This window comes from Scaptodrosophila lebanonensis, unplaced genomic scaffold, assembly GCF_003285725.1.
Source record: "Scaptodrosophila lebanonensis strain 11010-0011.00,11010-0021.00 unplaced genomic scaffold, SlebRS2 tig00001412-arrow-pilon, whole genome shotgun sequence".
NCBI lineage: Eukaryota > Metazoa > Arthropoda > Insecta > Diptera > Drosophilidae > Scaptodrosophila > Scaptodrosophila lebanonensis.
Genome location: NW_022060739.1, coordinates 6,882,142 through 6,898,484, shown reverse-complemented (window position 1 = coordinate 6,898,484; position 16,343 = coordinate 6,882,142). Strand labels below are relative to the sequence as shown.

General features: G+C 36.0%; 2 protein-coding genes across 15 annotated transcripts in view; both read left to right on the top strand.

Annotated features, from left to right (window-relative positions):
* Window positions 1-16,343, top strand: part of LOC115631982 (sodium bicarbonate cotransporter 3) — a 37,210-nt gene that overhangs the window by 12,059 nt on the left and 8,808 nt on the right. For 8 of the 14 annotated variants that reach the window (XM_030528889.1, XM_030528896.1, XM_030528900.1 and 5 more), the window contains 4 exons: window positions 7,578-7,681; window positions 11,294-11,452; window positions 13,730-14,203; window positions 15,897-16,073. In XM_030528889.1, coding sequence (XP_030384749.1) covers window positions 7,588-7,681; window positions 11,294-11,452; window positions 13,730-14,203; window positions 15,897-16,073 — 904 coding nt within the window. In that variant the 5' untranslated portion in view covers window positions 7,578-7,587. Of the gene's footprint in view, window positions 1-7,577; window positions 7,682-11,293; window positions 11,453-13,729; window positions 14,204-15,013; window positions 15,291-15,896; window positions 16,074-16,343 lie in introns of those variants that run through there. The other 6 variants (XM_030528895.1, XM_030528892.1, XM_030528890.1 and 3 more) reach the window with 2 other exon arrangements.
* On the top strand, window positions 3,855-5,460 carry LOC115631984 (damage-control phosphatase ARMT1-like). Its single transcript, XM_030528901.1, has one exon. It carries the CDS (start codon window positions 3,910-3,912, stop codon window positions 5,338-5,340), a length of 1,431 nt encoding a protein of 476 aa, XP_030384761.1. The 5' UTR covers window positions 3,855-3,909; the 3' UTR covers window positions 5,341-5,460.

Sequence of the window (16,343 nt, the reverse complement as noted above, 5' to 3'; positions counted from 1 at the left end):
GATGCAATCTAAAGGACTGATTATCTCATTCCGAAATACGCTCGGCGAAGTGATAATGAACGTAAATTCCCAATGAGAAACAAATATTTTCAGCTAAAGTTCAAATATTAAATAGAAAGGAAATACTAACATCTGATAATGAAAAGAAGATAGAAAACACTAAAATCATATAACAAAGAATATAGAATGTAATTCACTGCTCATCTTATTTCAAAATAGGCTTGAAAGAACAGCTGGTGAATTGAGAATGAGACTGAATTCCCAATAAGAAGCATATTCAATTCATAAAATCGAACGGAAACACAATAATCAGATAATTAAAAAAATATAGATATATTTTGATATTAGAAAGAAAAAGAATATGAATGCTATTAAAAAAAAGAATATAGTTTTATTCTGATATTAAAAAGATTATAGAATGTAAATGATCTTATTCCAAAATAGGCTTGAAATAATAGCTGGTGAATTGAAAATGAATGTGAATTCCCAATGAGAAACATATTCAATTCATCAATCGAACGGAAGCACTATAAACAGTTAATTAAAAGAATATACTTATATTCTGATATTAAAAAGAAGATAGAATGTAAATGATGAATGAAAACTCTCTCAAAATAACAGCTGGCGATTGAATTCGCAGTGAAGAACAAACATTTTCATCAAAAGTTTGAATATAAATAGAATTTTCTAGTGATCTTGAGGAGGCATCTCTGAATGAAATTACTGTAATCTGATACATTATAAATAAAGATAGATAGACAAAATCCATCTACTTAATTCAACTACAAATTAAACTTTTAACATTGTATGTTAAGGTATAAAACTTTCTTATAAATAGATATAAATAATATTGCTTAAATTGTTTTAACGAAGCAAGGCACTGTACTTGTATGAATTTTGAATGTTTAAGGAAACAAAAAATGTAGCCCTCCATATTCCAATTTTAAATCAAGCCATTTAAATTTCTAAATATATACACTGCCTGACAGTTCGATGCATAGAAATTGCGTTTTCATTTCAGAGATCATTAGCTAGATTGCTTGGAATGCCTTATACTTGTATAATATATTTCTACTGATCATTCCGATAACAGCTTTGAGATATAGCAGAGGAACTTGTTTAAAATTTGAGCAACGACTGGGGTATTAGTAATTAAATGTATGGATATCTGAATAGCGAATTTAAATAGCTGCATATATAGGTAAAGGTCTCCTTATTCTCTAATATCTCATTATTATACTACAAGTATACCAATATGTTTTATTTCTGGGGAAATGAAAAAAAAGCCTGTTCCGATTGTCACTAAATTATAGTTTTGAATGGAAATTCTCCAGTTTTAAGTTCCACATATCCCGATGCAGCAGAGGAATAAGTCTAAAATTTAGACAAAGATATATATCGTCCTATCAAGTGTCTGTCCTGAGGAGCAAATTTTTTGTTTTGCAGTGAAATATTCTTATCAATTCGCATTATTTGGCGACTGATATAAACAAGTTTTCAATTCAACAACAAATTCAACTCAAAATTGTGTGAAATTAGGCAATTTTTAACAAATATTTACATGCCTGATCGTATGATGATGATGACTAACACATTAAAATAAACATAAAGATAAATTAAAGTTTGAAATACCTTTCTGAAATCATTTACTAAGGAAAAACAAATTGTAATTCGCCAGCTCAGCGGCTTGCGAATTAAATCGCAATATGTTTTCTATCTAACTTTTAACAATTAATTGATTTTTAATTAAATACGAACACTGTATTATTTCCACATTCAATATATAAAACGAGTTTGTTTTCCACATCGCATACGCATAGTCTGCCAGAAAAGGTGTTAATTTATGTGGTTAGAAGGACAGACTTGTAAACGAACTTGGCTAACATATGTATAATTAGTCAAGTGTCTGCCTAAATCTACATTATAACCTTTTGGTTGAAACTTAAATGAATGGATTTTATTATGTGTTTACATTATATTGTCAGATGTTATCGCAGACACAAAACTTTGCTGATAAGCTCTGTCTGGGCAAAACAGCTTTCCACTCTCCTTTTCATTAATATTTACATACATATCTCGATTTCCCCCCCAGCCCCCTCATCTCATGTTTAACACTCTGGCGGTTTGATTAAACAAAGGCCCGAGTGCTGAACGTCTGCTAACTGAAGCCCAGTGTTTGTCCAAGTATTTGACATAAATTGTTCCACTAATTTGCATATGTCGCTATTGTTTGTTGCCAGTGTTTGTCGCCTAACGAGTGATAAGCCCAAGGCATACTTACTCGTATATCTATCTATCTACATACACAAATGACTCACTGGCTTCGAGCTCAGCCAAAATGTCGAGCAACTTTGTAAACTCATTTGTTGGACAAAAAGTGGATTGGAAACTGTATACTAGACTAGGGCAGTTGGCGACAATCTGCGTACTCGTATATTTTTTTAAAGCCATTTTACCAATAAAGTAATCAAGTTTAAAGGGCAATAAACGATGAGGTTTATTGTTCGCGGAACATTTTGAAAATGCTGCTGTAAATATTGACTGAGAACACATTACTTGTATGGGTTGATAGGGTTTATCATTTAATAAGATACTTAATAGCTATCACCATTTCAAGTCATGCACTTGTATATATATAAATTCTTGCATTAGCTTAGGCGTATATTCAAGATCATAAGAAAAATGTTACAATCCTTGAACATTTCTGCGTTGAAGCATATTTGATATGAAATATTTAACCCTCAGTAAATTAATGATGATTGTTTTTAGCTTTTGCTTAAAATTTGATTAAATTTCAACTTTATTCGAATTTTTAACCACAATTGAAGTAAAAATTTAATTCAATTGTTGTTATTTTAGCTTTCGAATACATATAGAAATTTTTAAGAATAGCTAGTTCATATGAAAAATTTTGATAATAGAGGTTTTTACACAACGTCTGAAAACAACTTTGTTTCCATGTTTAACAACAAAATTTTGATTATATTCTCCATTGCACTTGAAATGGGTGTACGAGAGATGCGAGTTTACGTCTTGCTGTATCTGTTTGTTTTTCATCTTTGTTCATCTGTATTCCTAGCTCTATCTGAAGTGGTTCTATGTTCTTGTTGTAAGCAAACTTTGGTCCAAGAGATAAAAGCTGTTATGGATCGTTTGTAAAATAAACGCTAGTTAGGTTAATTAACCAATCTCTGTTTAGATATATGTCAAGTTGTTCAACTATCAAAGATTTAGTTACTGCTATTTTCTTGCAACAACAACAATCGCAAAGTCTATGGATGTTCTTTTTCTGGAGGCTCTATTTACTTGTTATATTTCGTCATCTATATATTCGAACATGTCATCTCAATTATTGTTGTAGTTGTTGACTTTTTGAGGACCTTTTTGACAAATTGTCAGTGATTAAATATTAGTTATATTACAATATTTTTCAATTTCTTTTATCTGTTTAATAATAACTTTTAAGAAAGTCTTCGAAGAAACTCAAGAATATTTCTAGATTCTTTTCCATTTGTCATCACTGTCATGGGTTTGGACACTTTCCATCTTCAGAGCTTCAAGAAAGCGTCTATAACACCAGTTTCTGAATATTTATAGATTTTTTTCCATTTGTCATCATTGTCATGGGTTTGGTCTATTTCCTTCTTCAGAGCAGTTGTTAATTCAGTAAAGTGCTTTAAAATAATTCATAATATTTGCTAACTTTTTCGATTTCCCCTAAGAGTTTTGGCGCATTTATGTTCAAAAATCAGTAGTCCCTGATTTTACAAAACGAATTTTTTAATGCTCCCCCCGTAAAAGTAGAGCATTCTACACTATAGTTGTGGAAACACCGCCCTAATAAAAACATAATAAAAAAAGACCCCTATAACTAATACACTGTTTAAATTTGTTGGCGAACTTTACAAAATGATTATGTTTGGTGATAGATCCCAGACGAGGTCCGCCGCACAAGATGCCCAATTACTAGTCGAGGCAATGACCCCGCGATATTCGCTGCTCTCGGGTCGCTTCAAGCAAAGCTTTGCCTATCTGGCGCTACAGACCCGAATGCCGGGCATCATGAGTCAGATAGTTGCACAGCTGCAGAGCAATATGCCGGAGCTGGAGGAGCAGTTTGGCGAGGAGGTGCGCAAGGATGTGCCCAACATAGTGGATGCCATTGAACGACTGAGTCGGGAGCTCAAGCGAGATCGCTATTTCTCGCTCTTTCACGGCAACGAGCCGGACAAGGCCGAGTGGAATGCATTTATCAGTGAGTTGCCAAAACCGAAGCGGAGTTACTTCCGAGCCTGCTGGCTACACGCCGAGTGTTATCTGTACAGACGCATCTATTCCATTTTCGAGCATAGCCACTGTCTCAGAACCTACGACTATTTTGGGGACCTGAAGCACGAGGACCTGAAGGCCAGTGTACAGGCCATGGAGGCTGTGGGCAAGGCGACGTGCCAAATGGGAAAGAGTTGGTCGAACTTCAGTCTGATGATGCGCCTGAATGCATGGAGTAACCACTTCGAATTATTTTGGAACTCGATGGGTGGGAATGCAAAGCTGAAAGCGCGTGTTGATGTGAAGTCAGTGCTTGACACTTTTGAGAACCGACTGTTGGCAAATGACTCTATATTGGTCTGGAACTGTCTGGTTAAGGCCAAGTTACAAGGCAAACAGAAAATAATTGTGGACTACATTTGCGATAATGCGGGCTTCGAACTGTTCACGGACTTCATCTTCTTGGCATACCTGGTGGAGGCGGGTCTGGCCACGCAGGTGCGCTTGCATGTGAAGAGCATTCCCTGGTATATCTCAGATGTTACGAAACGTGACATCGACTGGACTCTGGGCTTCCTACAGCAGCATCCAAGTGATATTCTGTCCACCCTGGGCTACAAATGGTTGGACTTTTTTCGCAACGAGCGTTTCATAATGGCTCCCGAATCGTATTTTTGGACAGGCCCACAACCCTACTTTGTCATGGTCGATGTGAACCTGGACTTATTTCATTATCTGTCTCAAGCCGAACTGGCCATCTTCAAGGGCGATCTCAACTATCGCAAGCTTACGGGCGATTTCATTTGGGATTCCATGGAGGATTTTATCACCTGTCTGCGCGGCTTTCGACCCACGAATGTGTGCGCCATACGCACGGTGAAGTGCGAGGTTATTTGCGGCCTTCCCGAAGGTGTTGCCGATAAGTTGGTGCGCACCGATCCTCAGTGGATGACATCGGGACGGTATTCTGTTATACAGTACACGGATAGTCTCAGATGCAATTGTTGGCAGCACGAAATGGAAGGGGAGCAGCCGGACGACCTAGGTGGGATGAGTCTGCGTTCTATCTAACGGTTATGTTAAGGACATTCAGATGTCACTAAACAAATTCCCACAAATAACATGCGAAATGATAATAAAGATCTACTTTATAGCTGATAGAATACCAAGAATAAAATGCATTTAAGCAAACATTGCAATTCGGAAGTAGAATATTAGGAAACACCACAACTGTAGACTAGTTTCAAAATATTACTCTCATTCAATACGCATTCGACTGCGATTGAAGCCAATCGATACGATTGAATAAATCGATACGATTGAATAAATCGAAACGATTGAATAAATCGAAACGATTGAATAAATCGAAACGATTGAATAAATCGATACGATTGAATAAATCGATATATACACTTCTAATAGGCATGGTATGTGAAACAAGTTGGATACACTTTCTCATATATTTATAATGTGGAACGCTTTCATGATCCGTAGAAACCGTAAACTTGAACTGTAAGTCCCTGTGCCTTATAAGTTCTCCTCCAATATAAAGAAAACCTACTTTTTCCCTTAACTACATGGTGATACAGTTATTGAGCAATTATCTAAGAGCAATATATAAATATAAAAACAAAGTGGCTGTGATCAGCTGACATAGGAACGATCGACAAATATTAATCTTAGCACTAAAATCTCATCAGTTTATTACGATATTGTAACCAATATTTATGCCCTGTACCCAAAGGGTAAAAGGCTATATTAGTTTTGTGCGAGAGTGTACATTTATAAAGTATATATTTATAAAGCATATATATTTTTGATCAGGGTGGCAAGATGAGTCGATATAACCATGTCCGTCCGTCTGTCCATCTGTCTGTCTGTATGAAGGCAAGGATCTCAGAAAGTATAAGAGCTAGAATAACCAAACTTGGTATCTACATATTCCTCTAAGCCTAAGTTTATTAATTTTTTCCGATACACGACCCCCCTCCCCCAATACCCCGCTATTTACGATATTCTCTAACTGACCCCATGCTTGGAATTTTTAACTAATATTTCGTAGTCACATCCAGTAGTTTCATTATGATAGATCAATTAGAAACGGAGTTATAGCCATAAATATAATCTCTGCCCAACTTGTAATGAATAATTTTTATTTAATTAATGAATTAATGTAAAATTCACAATATTTTCTTATTTTTGGGAGTGTGTACAGGGTATTTAAGAGTTGAGCCTTTCTGCCTTTCTTGTTTATATCGAAATCGGTGCACTCTGTCTTCTAGCTGCCAAAAAAATGATTCGTGCAGCAAAGTTTAAGTTAAAGTATTGTAGGGGAGGGATAACTTTGTTGGATAATAAAGGACATACATCACATAAATATTAATTTTCTTATAATCGCCACCTTCATAACTGATTAGCAGTAGAAACACGTTTCCAAATTAGCGCAAGCCACATAGAAAACGCATTTGGCAAGCGGACCATAAACCGATTGCCAACAACCATTGATTCCACGCTAATGTTATTAAAATGTATTAAACAATTTTCCATTTGCATAAACACTTTACTTAAGTATGCCATGCAGTGTGGCGAATAAAAAGGGGCAGCAAGTAAATAAATGGGAAAAAGAAAGAAACACAAACAGTTTTTTGTCACAGTTCATAAAATATTTGTGTGTTAAAATTTGACGCTCGGGTTTGGGAAATCGAGACGCAAGAAGTAATTGACGGTGTGGGCGTTAAAGCTGTCAATGGACAGAATCGAGAAATATGCATTTAAGTATATAAAATATACTACATATACTATGTACATGTGTGTGTGTGTGTGTGTGTGTGTGTGTGTGTGTTTGTAATAATATGCCGTGACAATTGATGGCTATGGCAATGGCATTCATTGCTGCTGGAAGTGGAACCGAATGACGTTGCCAAGTTTTTTGTTTTTGTTTTTGGTTTTTTTCCCATTTTGTCATTTTTTATTTTATATAGTCGACGGTCAGTTATGTGGCGCATTTCAATTAGACTACTGAGCGCTAGACAAATAGACGAAGTGGCGTTACGGGTGTGTTTGACTAACATTTGCATTTGATGGCTGTGCTGAGCTGGAATCGTGAACACGAGTGTGTGATGGGATTGTGGCTGTTTCGTAGAAACGTTTTGCTAATTAAAAACCATTTTAGTTTCTGCCTTTCAAGCTGGCACATGGCTCGTGTCCATCGAAGTGCAATAATTGTTTAAAAATTTCATTTTTAAGCAATGCCCGTGAGAAATCTGACATGTGTTATAAAGCCCTTTCTTCAATTATTCACTTTGCAGACCCTGGACTATGAATTCCTCAAGTGGTGACGATGAGGCGCCCAAGGATCCGCGCACAGGCGGCGAGGACTTTACCCAACAATTTACAGAAAATGATTTCGAAGGTAAGTGAACAATAAACGTGCTTACTAAATAAAGGCCTATGACAACAAAAACAAGTGGGCCCCCCAATTAAACGGCTACAAAATGCAATAGAACGCTTCAAAGTATGTGCGGCCGCATATTTTGGCGCCGGCTCATGGACAGAGTGCCACAAAAAGCGACTCAGACACGCACAGCCCACGCGCCGATTCTCGTAACTTGTAAAAAAGTGGCACGCTTTGAAGTCACAGCCCAGTCACGCAATGACGGCGCGTAAAATTAAAGACAATATACTACTACTGGTACTGGTACACAGTACGAGTATACATAGTACGAGCATATCAAAAAGATAGCGAATTTAGATGGATGTTGGGAGGGGCAAGGAGGGCTAGATTTTTGCCAGAAATGTTGAGCAAACTGGCATTTAAAGCAAATCAAATGCCACAGTGAACACAAAGCTAACGAAAGAATGAAAATCTTAACTTAAGATGAAAGGTTTGTTTCAAAACACGGTGGTTTTAAAGCAAGTACAATCATACTATATAGCTCCTTTTTTTGTTTTAAAAGTTTTTAGCATAATATATAATTTTAGCAAATATATAAATTTTTTTGTTTATTTTTTTTTTATTTATTTACTTATTTTTTATTTTTTTTTGTTTATTTATTTTTTTTTTAATATTTATTTATTTTTTTGTTTATTTATTTATTTAATTATTTATTTATTTATTTATTTATTTATTTATATTTATTTCCTTATTTATTTATTTATTCATTTATTAATTAATTTCTGAATTTTTTATTTATATATATTTATTAATATAGTTATTTATTTTTATATTTATTTATTTATTTATATATGTATATATTTATTTATTTTTATATTTATTTATTATATATATATTATATATATATATATATATATATATATATATATATATATATATATATATATATATAATAATATATATATATATATTTATTTATATATTTATCGACAAACAGAGCTGTAGATGTGAGAAAAAAAAAATCAAAACAAACTCATTCAAATCGGTTGAAAATACTAGCATCAGCCACACCTTGTTTTTGCAGCAAATATTGACAATAATATTAATAATTGCTTCAACTTTGGTGTGATTCCCAACTATTGATAACTATTTTCGCACAAATGGCCAATTCTTCCGGTATATTGAAACTGTCTTTGGTAGGTTTTTTGCATTTTTCATCTCACAAATAAATTTGTTATATTGAAGCTAAATTCCCAGTAGTTATCTAACAATTGTTATATTTAATTGAAGTTTCATTCCAAAGGCTTTAAAATTGATTGAAAATTTAAACAAAATCGGCTGACTATAGTAGACTGTATATGTATACTATCTTGTAACTCACAAAAATCATTCACATTTTAGCATTCGAAGTACTGAAAAGTATAAAGACAGACTTAAAAGATAAGACAATGCTTGGGCAAAGCAATTCGAGCAATATTTGATGGGAAGTCTTGAAGAATGTGAAGAGAGTATTGTACAGTGCGAATAAAGAAGAAGAAATATCTTGTGAAAAAGGTTAACTGAAAACAAATTCGCGGCATCAGAATCACAGCTAGCTCATTTGCTACAAAAAAATTAAAAGCATCTACACATTTTAAGAATTTGAATGATAATGAAAAGATGATAAATTAATTGGAGTATAGATTAATTAGAACTAAAAAATTTCTGCTTGTTTAAGAGCAGTTGCCATTTATCTTATTGCCAAACATATAACGCCATCAACAAGCCGCAACTCTACAACACAATTAGAACAAAAACTATACAGTCACTAATTTTTTTACGATCTGCCAATCTAAGCCAGCTTTCAAGTAATAGAATGCACGCGTTAATGCTTCTACTAATCGCGCTAGTAACTTGAATGCCTCACAAAGTCAAAACTTTCCACAATGATTACATTTTCTTTACAATTGTTTATTTTAAATATAGTAATTTGTTTGATTTTGAATTTAGATTATTCGAATTTAAACGCTTCGATTGCTCTAAGGAATTGTTTTAGCTGGGCATCAGCTTTATTTTGCTTTTCCATTATTTTATTAGATTGACGCAGCTTATTAATTAATAAGTGATTCTTAAATTGCTTTATATATTTTTTATTATCATTATTTTCATTAATGAGCATCTGATCAAATATTTTCCGATGTTTCCAATTCAATTCCAATTTACAGAGCTTATGAATTACTTTCCATTATTTTAACTCGCATTCCAATACAAATTGCACGAATCTCTCACAAAAACGGCAACACAAGCAATCAATTCCATATCTTTACAATCTTTTTATTTTTAAATCTCAAACAATCACTATAAATCTCAGCAAAGATTAGAGAAAAGTCAATTGTTTAAAAGTGTTTGCCATAGAAATCAATCAATCGAATCAAATCAATTGCTCTTTTAATGCGCCAATTACTACTCAATATAGTATATCAGCAATCTGTTAAATAAGTTATCACAAACATTTGCTTATCAAAGTATAAGGCTTATCATACAACACATTATAATGAACTTTATAATGAAGAAAAGCTAACGTTTTGCCGGTTTTTTTTTAAAAGCTTTAATTAAACTGTTATTATTTCCAACAACTTAAATTAAACTTATAGAAAAATACAAATGCAGCTTAAACTAAGAGTTTAGTCTTATTTAATTATTTATATTTTATATAAATATAGTTCACATTTTGTTAAAAAAATATTGTAAATATATAATCAACAGAAATATTGGATTAGTTTAAACGAAATTGTAAATGATTGTAATTGTAATTTATTGAGTTAAACAAGCAACTCTAGCCTTCAACTTAAACAAAATTTGATCAAATACATATGTACATACTTGTATGCACGAAATATTACGTATACGTTTATCAATTTCTCAAAACAAATTTTAATTTTTAAGGGACTTAACAAGATTTTGTCGTTACATTTGTTTAAAACGCCTACACAAAGCAGCGCGACTAGAAAAACAACAATACTGCTAATAATAAACAAATAAAGCCGCATTGCGAAACCTTTATGATATGAGAATTATAATTAATATGAATTGTGGCATTCAAAGCAAGAAATGATTTCATAAGCGTCTCTTAAAGCCACTCATTAGGAAACTGACATAACAAAGAGACGGACAGACAGACACAGGCTTACACATTTTGCTGTACTCGGAATACAAATGAAAATTGTGTGTGTGTGTGTGTGTGTTGGTTGGGCAATTATAATGACAGAATTTAGTAATATACATAAATTTGTTTGCTGTATTAAGTCGCAATTAGGCAATGAGCCCAGCAATGAGTCAACATGGCGTATGCGCAATGTCACAAACACAAATAATAATAACAATTACAGCGAAATAGAAATTGAAAAACAGCAGCCAGAATGTAGCCGCCTTGATTATAAATCAGTACAAAAGTCTTATCAAACAGAGCAGACCAACAAAATATATATATATATAGAAAAATAATTATTTTTAAACAATTTTCTGTGAACCTTTAATGACGCGACAGAGTCTACTTATCAAATGTAATTATGCTTTTTCACTTTTTATAATTATTTATTGAAACGCGTCGTTCATTATTAATACATATATTTATTTTTTAATGCTTTTTAGGACATCGCGCCCATACTGTTTATGTCGGCGTGCATGTGCCCGGCGGTCGGCGCCACTCACAACGTCGCCGCAAGCATCACCACAGCGGAGGCGGGGGTGACGGCGGTGGCAGCGGCCGGGACAGCATCAGCGAGAAGCAACAGGAGGTGGAACGTCCAGGTAGGCACTTAAAAATGAAGCACAGCAGTATCGAGCCAAGGCTTGTTTACCACGTTGGCAAATACAATTACAAAAATGCCCTAAAAGCCCAGGCGGGATGTTGGCTTTAACGTGAACTGTGGACACAAGAGCAGCCAATCAGGGTCGGGCTAACGAATGCAAATTATAGGAAGTGCATGCGTACATGAATCACAGAGAATGCCTGACAGCCAGACAGCCTGACAGCCAGACCGCCAGAGAGTAAGAATAATGTGGGGAGGGGCCATTGCAAATTATAGTTTCATGGAAAATCATGGCATATGTGCATTTCCTTGCCGTTGGTGATGATGATAATGAACGTTTTTGTATGTGGTTGTTGGTCGATGGCTGACATTGATGAGTGCATTGGTTTAACATTTCATGTCAAGCCAATGTGGCTAGTTGGGAAGGATCCCTACCTACCTGTCAGCAACAGTTTCATATAATTAAAACGAATATATACAGAAAGCTTAGAAAGCTGCTGAGTAGACAAGCTATGACCAAAGCAAAAATAAGTCCAGCATTGTTGATAATTAACAATTAACAAGTATCACAAGGAACTTAAGAAACTTCTTGAAAAAGGGGGGTTTTGCGAAACAAACGCCAAGCTATAGAGCCCCTCACTAAGGGTTTCCAGGTTAGTCTCACTGGAGGAACTTACGTTAAACTGTAACCGTCAAGAGAAGCAAACCCATTAGATGGGTTAATACAGGCAAGCACCCAAATAAAAGGTTTCTCAAAAAACCACAAAATATTGAGTATACGTATTTGGGCACATTTTAGACTAAGAGAAGAACTATAATCAACCCTGGAAAGTTGTGTATTCCTAAAAAAAAAAGCCGACAAAGACCGAGAAAGATCTTCTTAAAACAACTAAAAAAAAATATTAAAACTGTGGGTTAAAGTCAGTTACTAAAAGTTGTTCTAATTAAAGTTTTTCTTAATACGCTTCGTAAGAATCTCCTGAAGAATTCGCAAGATGAACAAATACTTTCTTGAATTCATAGCAGGTTAAAGGGGATGATAAAACTAATAAGAATTACAGGAGCTGATGATCAAAAATAAACCCATAACATTTTTGAATATTTCAAGAAGAAAAAGTTAGAGCTTTGGGAAACCAAATTTGCTGCAACTATGACGTGTACTCAGCGATGGTAACCGCTTAGCCCATTCAATTACCTTATTTAACAAATATAGTGCATGCAGTTCTAAAGTTTATATTTGGGATTTGTATTGATTCTTCATAAGATATAGTCGATCCAACCTCCTCAAGCCTCATCAAAAACATATAACATACTCTACTTCCTTATTTTTATTCCAAGACCATCAACACCGCCTGAGGTCCAAGTAAAGTGATGGGCTCCCAATTATATAAGGTCTTCTTATATGGTTAAACTGGTGCGGTGTCAAGGCTTAGATAATGCATTTCGCACGCGCACCAGCTAATAGAGGTTTTAGGGTTATCTTTGTAAATAGTCAAGATCAGAGCAATTCATTTGGTGACCCCGAGCTCTTACAGCTACTTAGATAGATATAATGCATTTGCAATTGGATCCAATTGCAATTACAATTCAATACAATGAACTATAATCCACATTTTTTATAAAGTTTAAGTCAGGGCTTAGACAATGCACCAGCTAATAGAGGTTTTAGAGTTATGTTTGTTTAGTTAAGATCAGAGAAATTAATTTGGTGACCCCGAGCTCTTACAGCTACTTAGACAGAAAGAATCCATTTGGAAATAGGCAAAGATCCACATGTTTACAATTTAATACAGTAAACTATAGAGTTAGAGTCCCATTTTTTAGTTAACTCCAGTCAAGAGTGTAAAATGCACCTTAAATTATTCATTTGTAGGTATTTAAGCCATTCCCTCCATATGCAGCAACGAAGCAATTATTCGTAATAGAATTGCATTACTCCCTAGACTAGTAAGTAGCTGTCTAAACCTAGCTATTATACCCACTCATAAGTATTCAACAGGCTAGAAAAAGTAGCTGACACATCAAGTAATCCGTTGATTTTTGCAAGTTCGGACCAATGGTCTATTTATGACACGCACAGAACGGCAGAACATATGGGTTGGGGGGCCAATTCCCGCTAGATTTGACCGAATTACCACGCCAATTACCTCGAGCACGCACTGAGCTAAGCCGGGCTGTTTTAGCTGGTGAAGGCGAGCGGTTCGTTGGCACTTTAGTGGCACACATTTTGCTCGTCCATAAATGTTGATTATCCAACGACTCGAACTCTTCACAGTAACGCCGCCCGCACAACGCGTTCAATTCATACTTGGCGAGGACGTGGACGATGGCACACATGTCTCACATCCGCTGTTCTCTGAGATGGGCATGCTGGTTAAGGAGGGCGATGAAATCGAATGGAAGGAGACGGCACGTTGGATCAAATTCGAGGAGGATGTCGAGGAGGGCGGCAATCGCTGGTCCAAGCCCCATGTGGCCACACTCTCGTTGCATTCGCTGTTCGAGCTGCGCACTTTGCTGCAGAATGGCACCGTCATGCTGGACATGGAGGCACAAAATCTGGAGACAGTGGCCGATTTAGTTTGCGATCAAATGGTAAGCGCTGGCACCTTGCCCGCCGGCGTCAAGGACAAGGTCAAGGACGCGCTGTTGCGTCGTCATCGCCATCAGCATGAGTATGCAAAGAAGGCGCGTCTGCCCATCATACGCTCTTTGGCGGACATCGGACGCAATCACTCGTCAACGAAAAGTAAGTAGCGGGCTCCAGAGAATGGGATATTCGGGATTACATATCTTAGATATTTTGGTGTACAATGTGAAGCACATCCAGAGACATTCGAGAGTCATCATCGAGTTCACATTTTAGTCAAGCCAATTATTTTTACTAATTCGCGCGTTCTATGACCGCAATTTCTAACTGTTAACCCAAACTAGTTAAGTGTCTTAGAAAAGCGCCACTAAACTTTCATTAACAACATACCTAACTACTATGTATTACTAAAATCAAATCAAATCAAATCGAACAAAAATACGGGCACTCACTGCATGCATCGCATCATCAGCCTCAGCCACTGGATTAGATGGATGCCATACACCAATCGGCCAGTCGGCCTTGCCGGCCACGCCCATCTATGCGGCCAGTAAGGACCAGCGTGGTTGTTATCTCGCGGTCCCCACAGGTATAGCCTAAACTATCCAACTTAGATGGCCGCTGTAAAAACTGTAACGCAACAACAAAATTTTCAGTTGCCTTATGCACCAACAGATAATACCAGACCCGATACCGCACACGCCTCTCGTACCACACTGTATCAAAAACGCACACACACACACACTCACTCACTCACCCACACACCCGTTAGTTTGTAGTGCTGTTGAGCACTGAAAAAATGAAAGTGAGTGTGTTGTGCTACTCTTTAATTCTCTCTAAAAAGTCTACAAAACATCACTTTCTCGCACTAGACCAGCAAGTTGACCCAAAGAACTAGGCTATACGAGCTCATACAGTTCATTAAATCAATTCATTCATCTATCACTGTCAGTATTGTACAACAGCTATAAACAAAAAAAAAGTATGCTAAAATTTTCCAAAAATACTCCCCCGTTCGTTCGGGTTCATTCGCTCGTCCTCAACAAAGCTGACAACTCAAGTCTGGGTGCAATTGGTGTTACCACTTGGTTCCATGCGGGGGCCTCGCCTACGCGTGGCCAACTCAATCGCCAAGGACAAGCCCAGAGGCAGCAGCCACAGCAACAACAACAACAAAAAGAACAACAACAGCAGCAACAGGAACCAGAGTCCAAACAAGCGAATCAACAGACCCCACAAACCTCAAGTAATAGCTGCAAGTTGTACCTCAAAATTTGTTTTGCTTCTGCGTAAATTTTAACTACAATAGCACACTGTGTTTACCGACGATAATGTGCCGTAATATACTCGTATATCTATATACTATATCTATAGTACAAATATATCTAAATTTCTTAACTCTCCCACTCTACTTAATATCTCACCTTAAACTTCACTTTACTCAACTTTATATTCTCGATCAAACAAAACCAACAACAACTCTTTTACCCTCTCAATACTCTTAAGTAATTTTTCTCTGTCTTCAAAAGTCTATGAGTCCCCCCTGAGCTTTTGTATTGTACCCACATACTCGTATTTGATATGATATTATATGATATGATATGATTACTTTGTTATGCCACTCTCTATACTCGTATACTCGTATATTTGTGCTGTCTATGAACTCGATCTGCGCTCCACACCAGCCACTCAAAACTCACTGTTAGGTTGATGAGGTTAAGGATAATTCCAGTAAATTTTCAAGAACCTGTGGGAATGTGTTTTATAATTGTATACTGCGCTCCTTACCAACACTGGTTGTTATTTCGTTTTTCTCATCCTCCAATCACCAAACGCCACGCACATTTTCCAGTCGAAGAACATTCTGGGTCTGGCAATGCCTCGGGTAATGCTCTAGTAGCCACCACACCGCTCTCCCTAACCGCTAGCGAACCGGGACCGCCGGGCACCAATGGCAATGGCAATAACAGCATGGGCGGAATGGGACGTTTTCTAACGGTGCCCGGAAAGCCAAGCAGCAGAATGCTCGGTAAAATATTTGCAAATCAATCTCAACCCAAAAAAAATGAATACCAAACAATTGAATTGAAGTTTTGCGTTACGTTTGCGTCTGTTAATTGTGTTAATAATACTTTGAAAATGCCAAAAACAAAAAGATTATGTTTATTCAAAATTAGTTCCAAAAAAAAAACAATAACAATGTATCTAAAACAAAAAAATTGTACCCACATATAGTACATGTTTTATCCAATATGTCATGAACTTAGTTGTTTGGTCTACGTCCATGTCTGTAAATAAT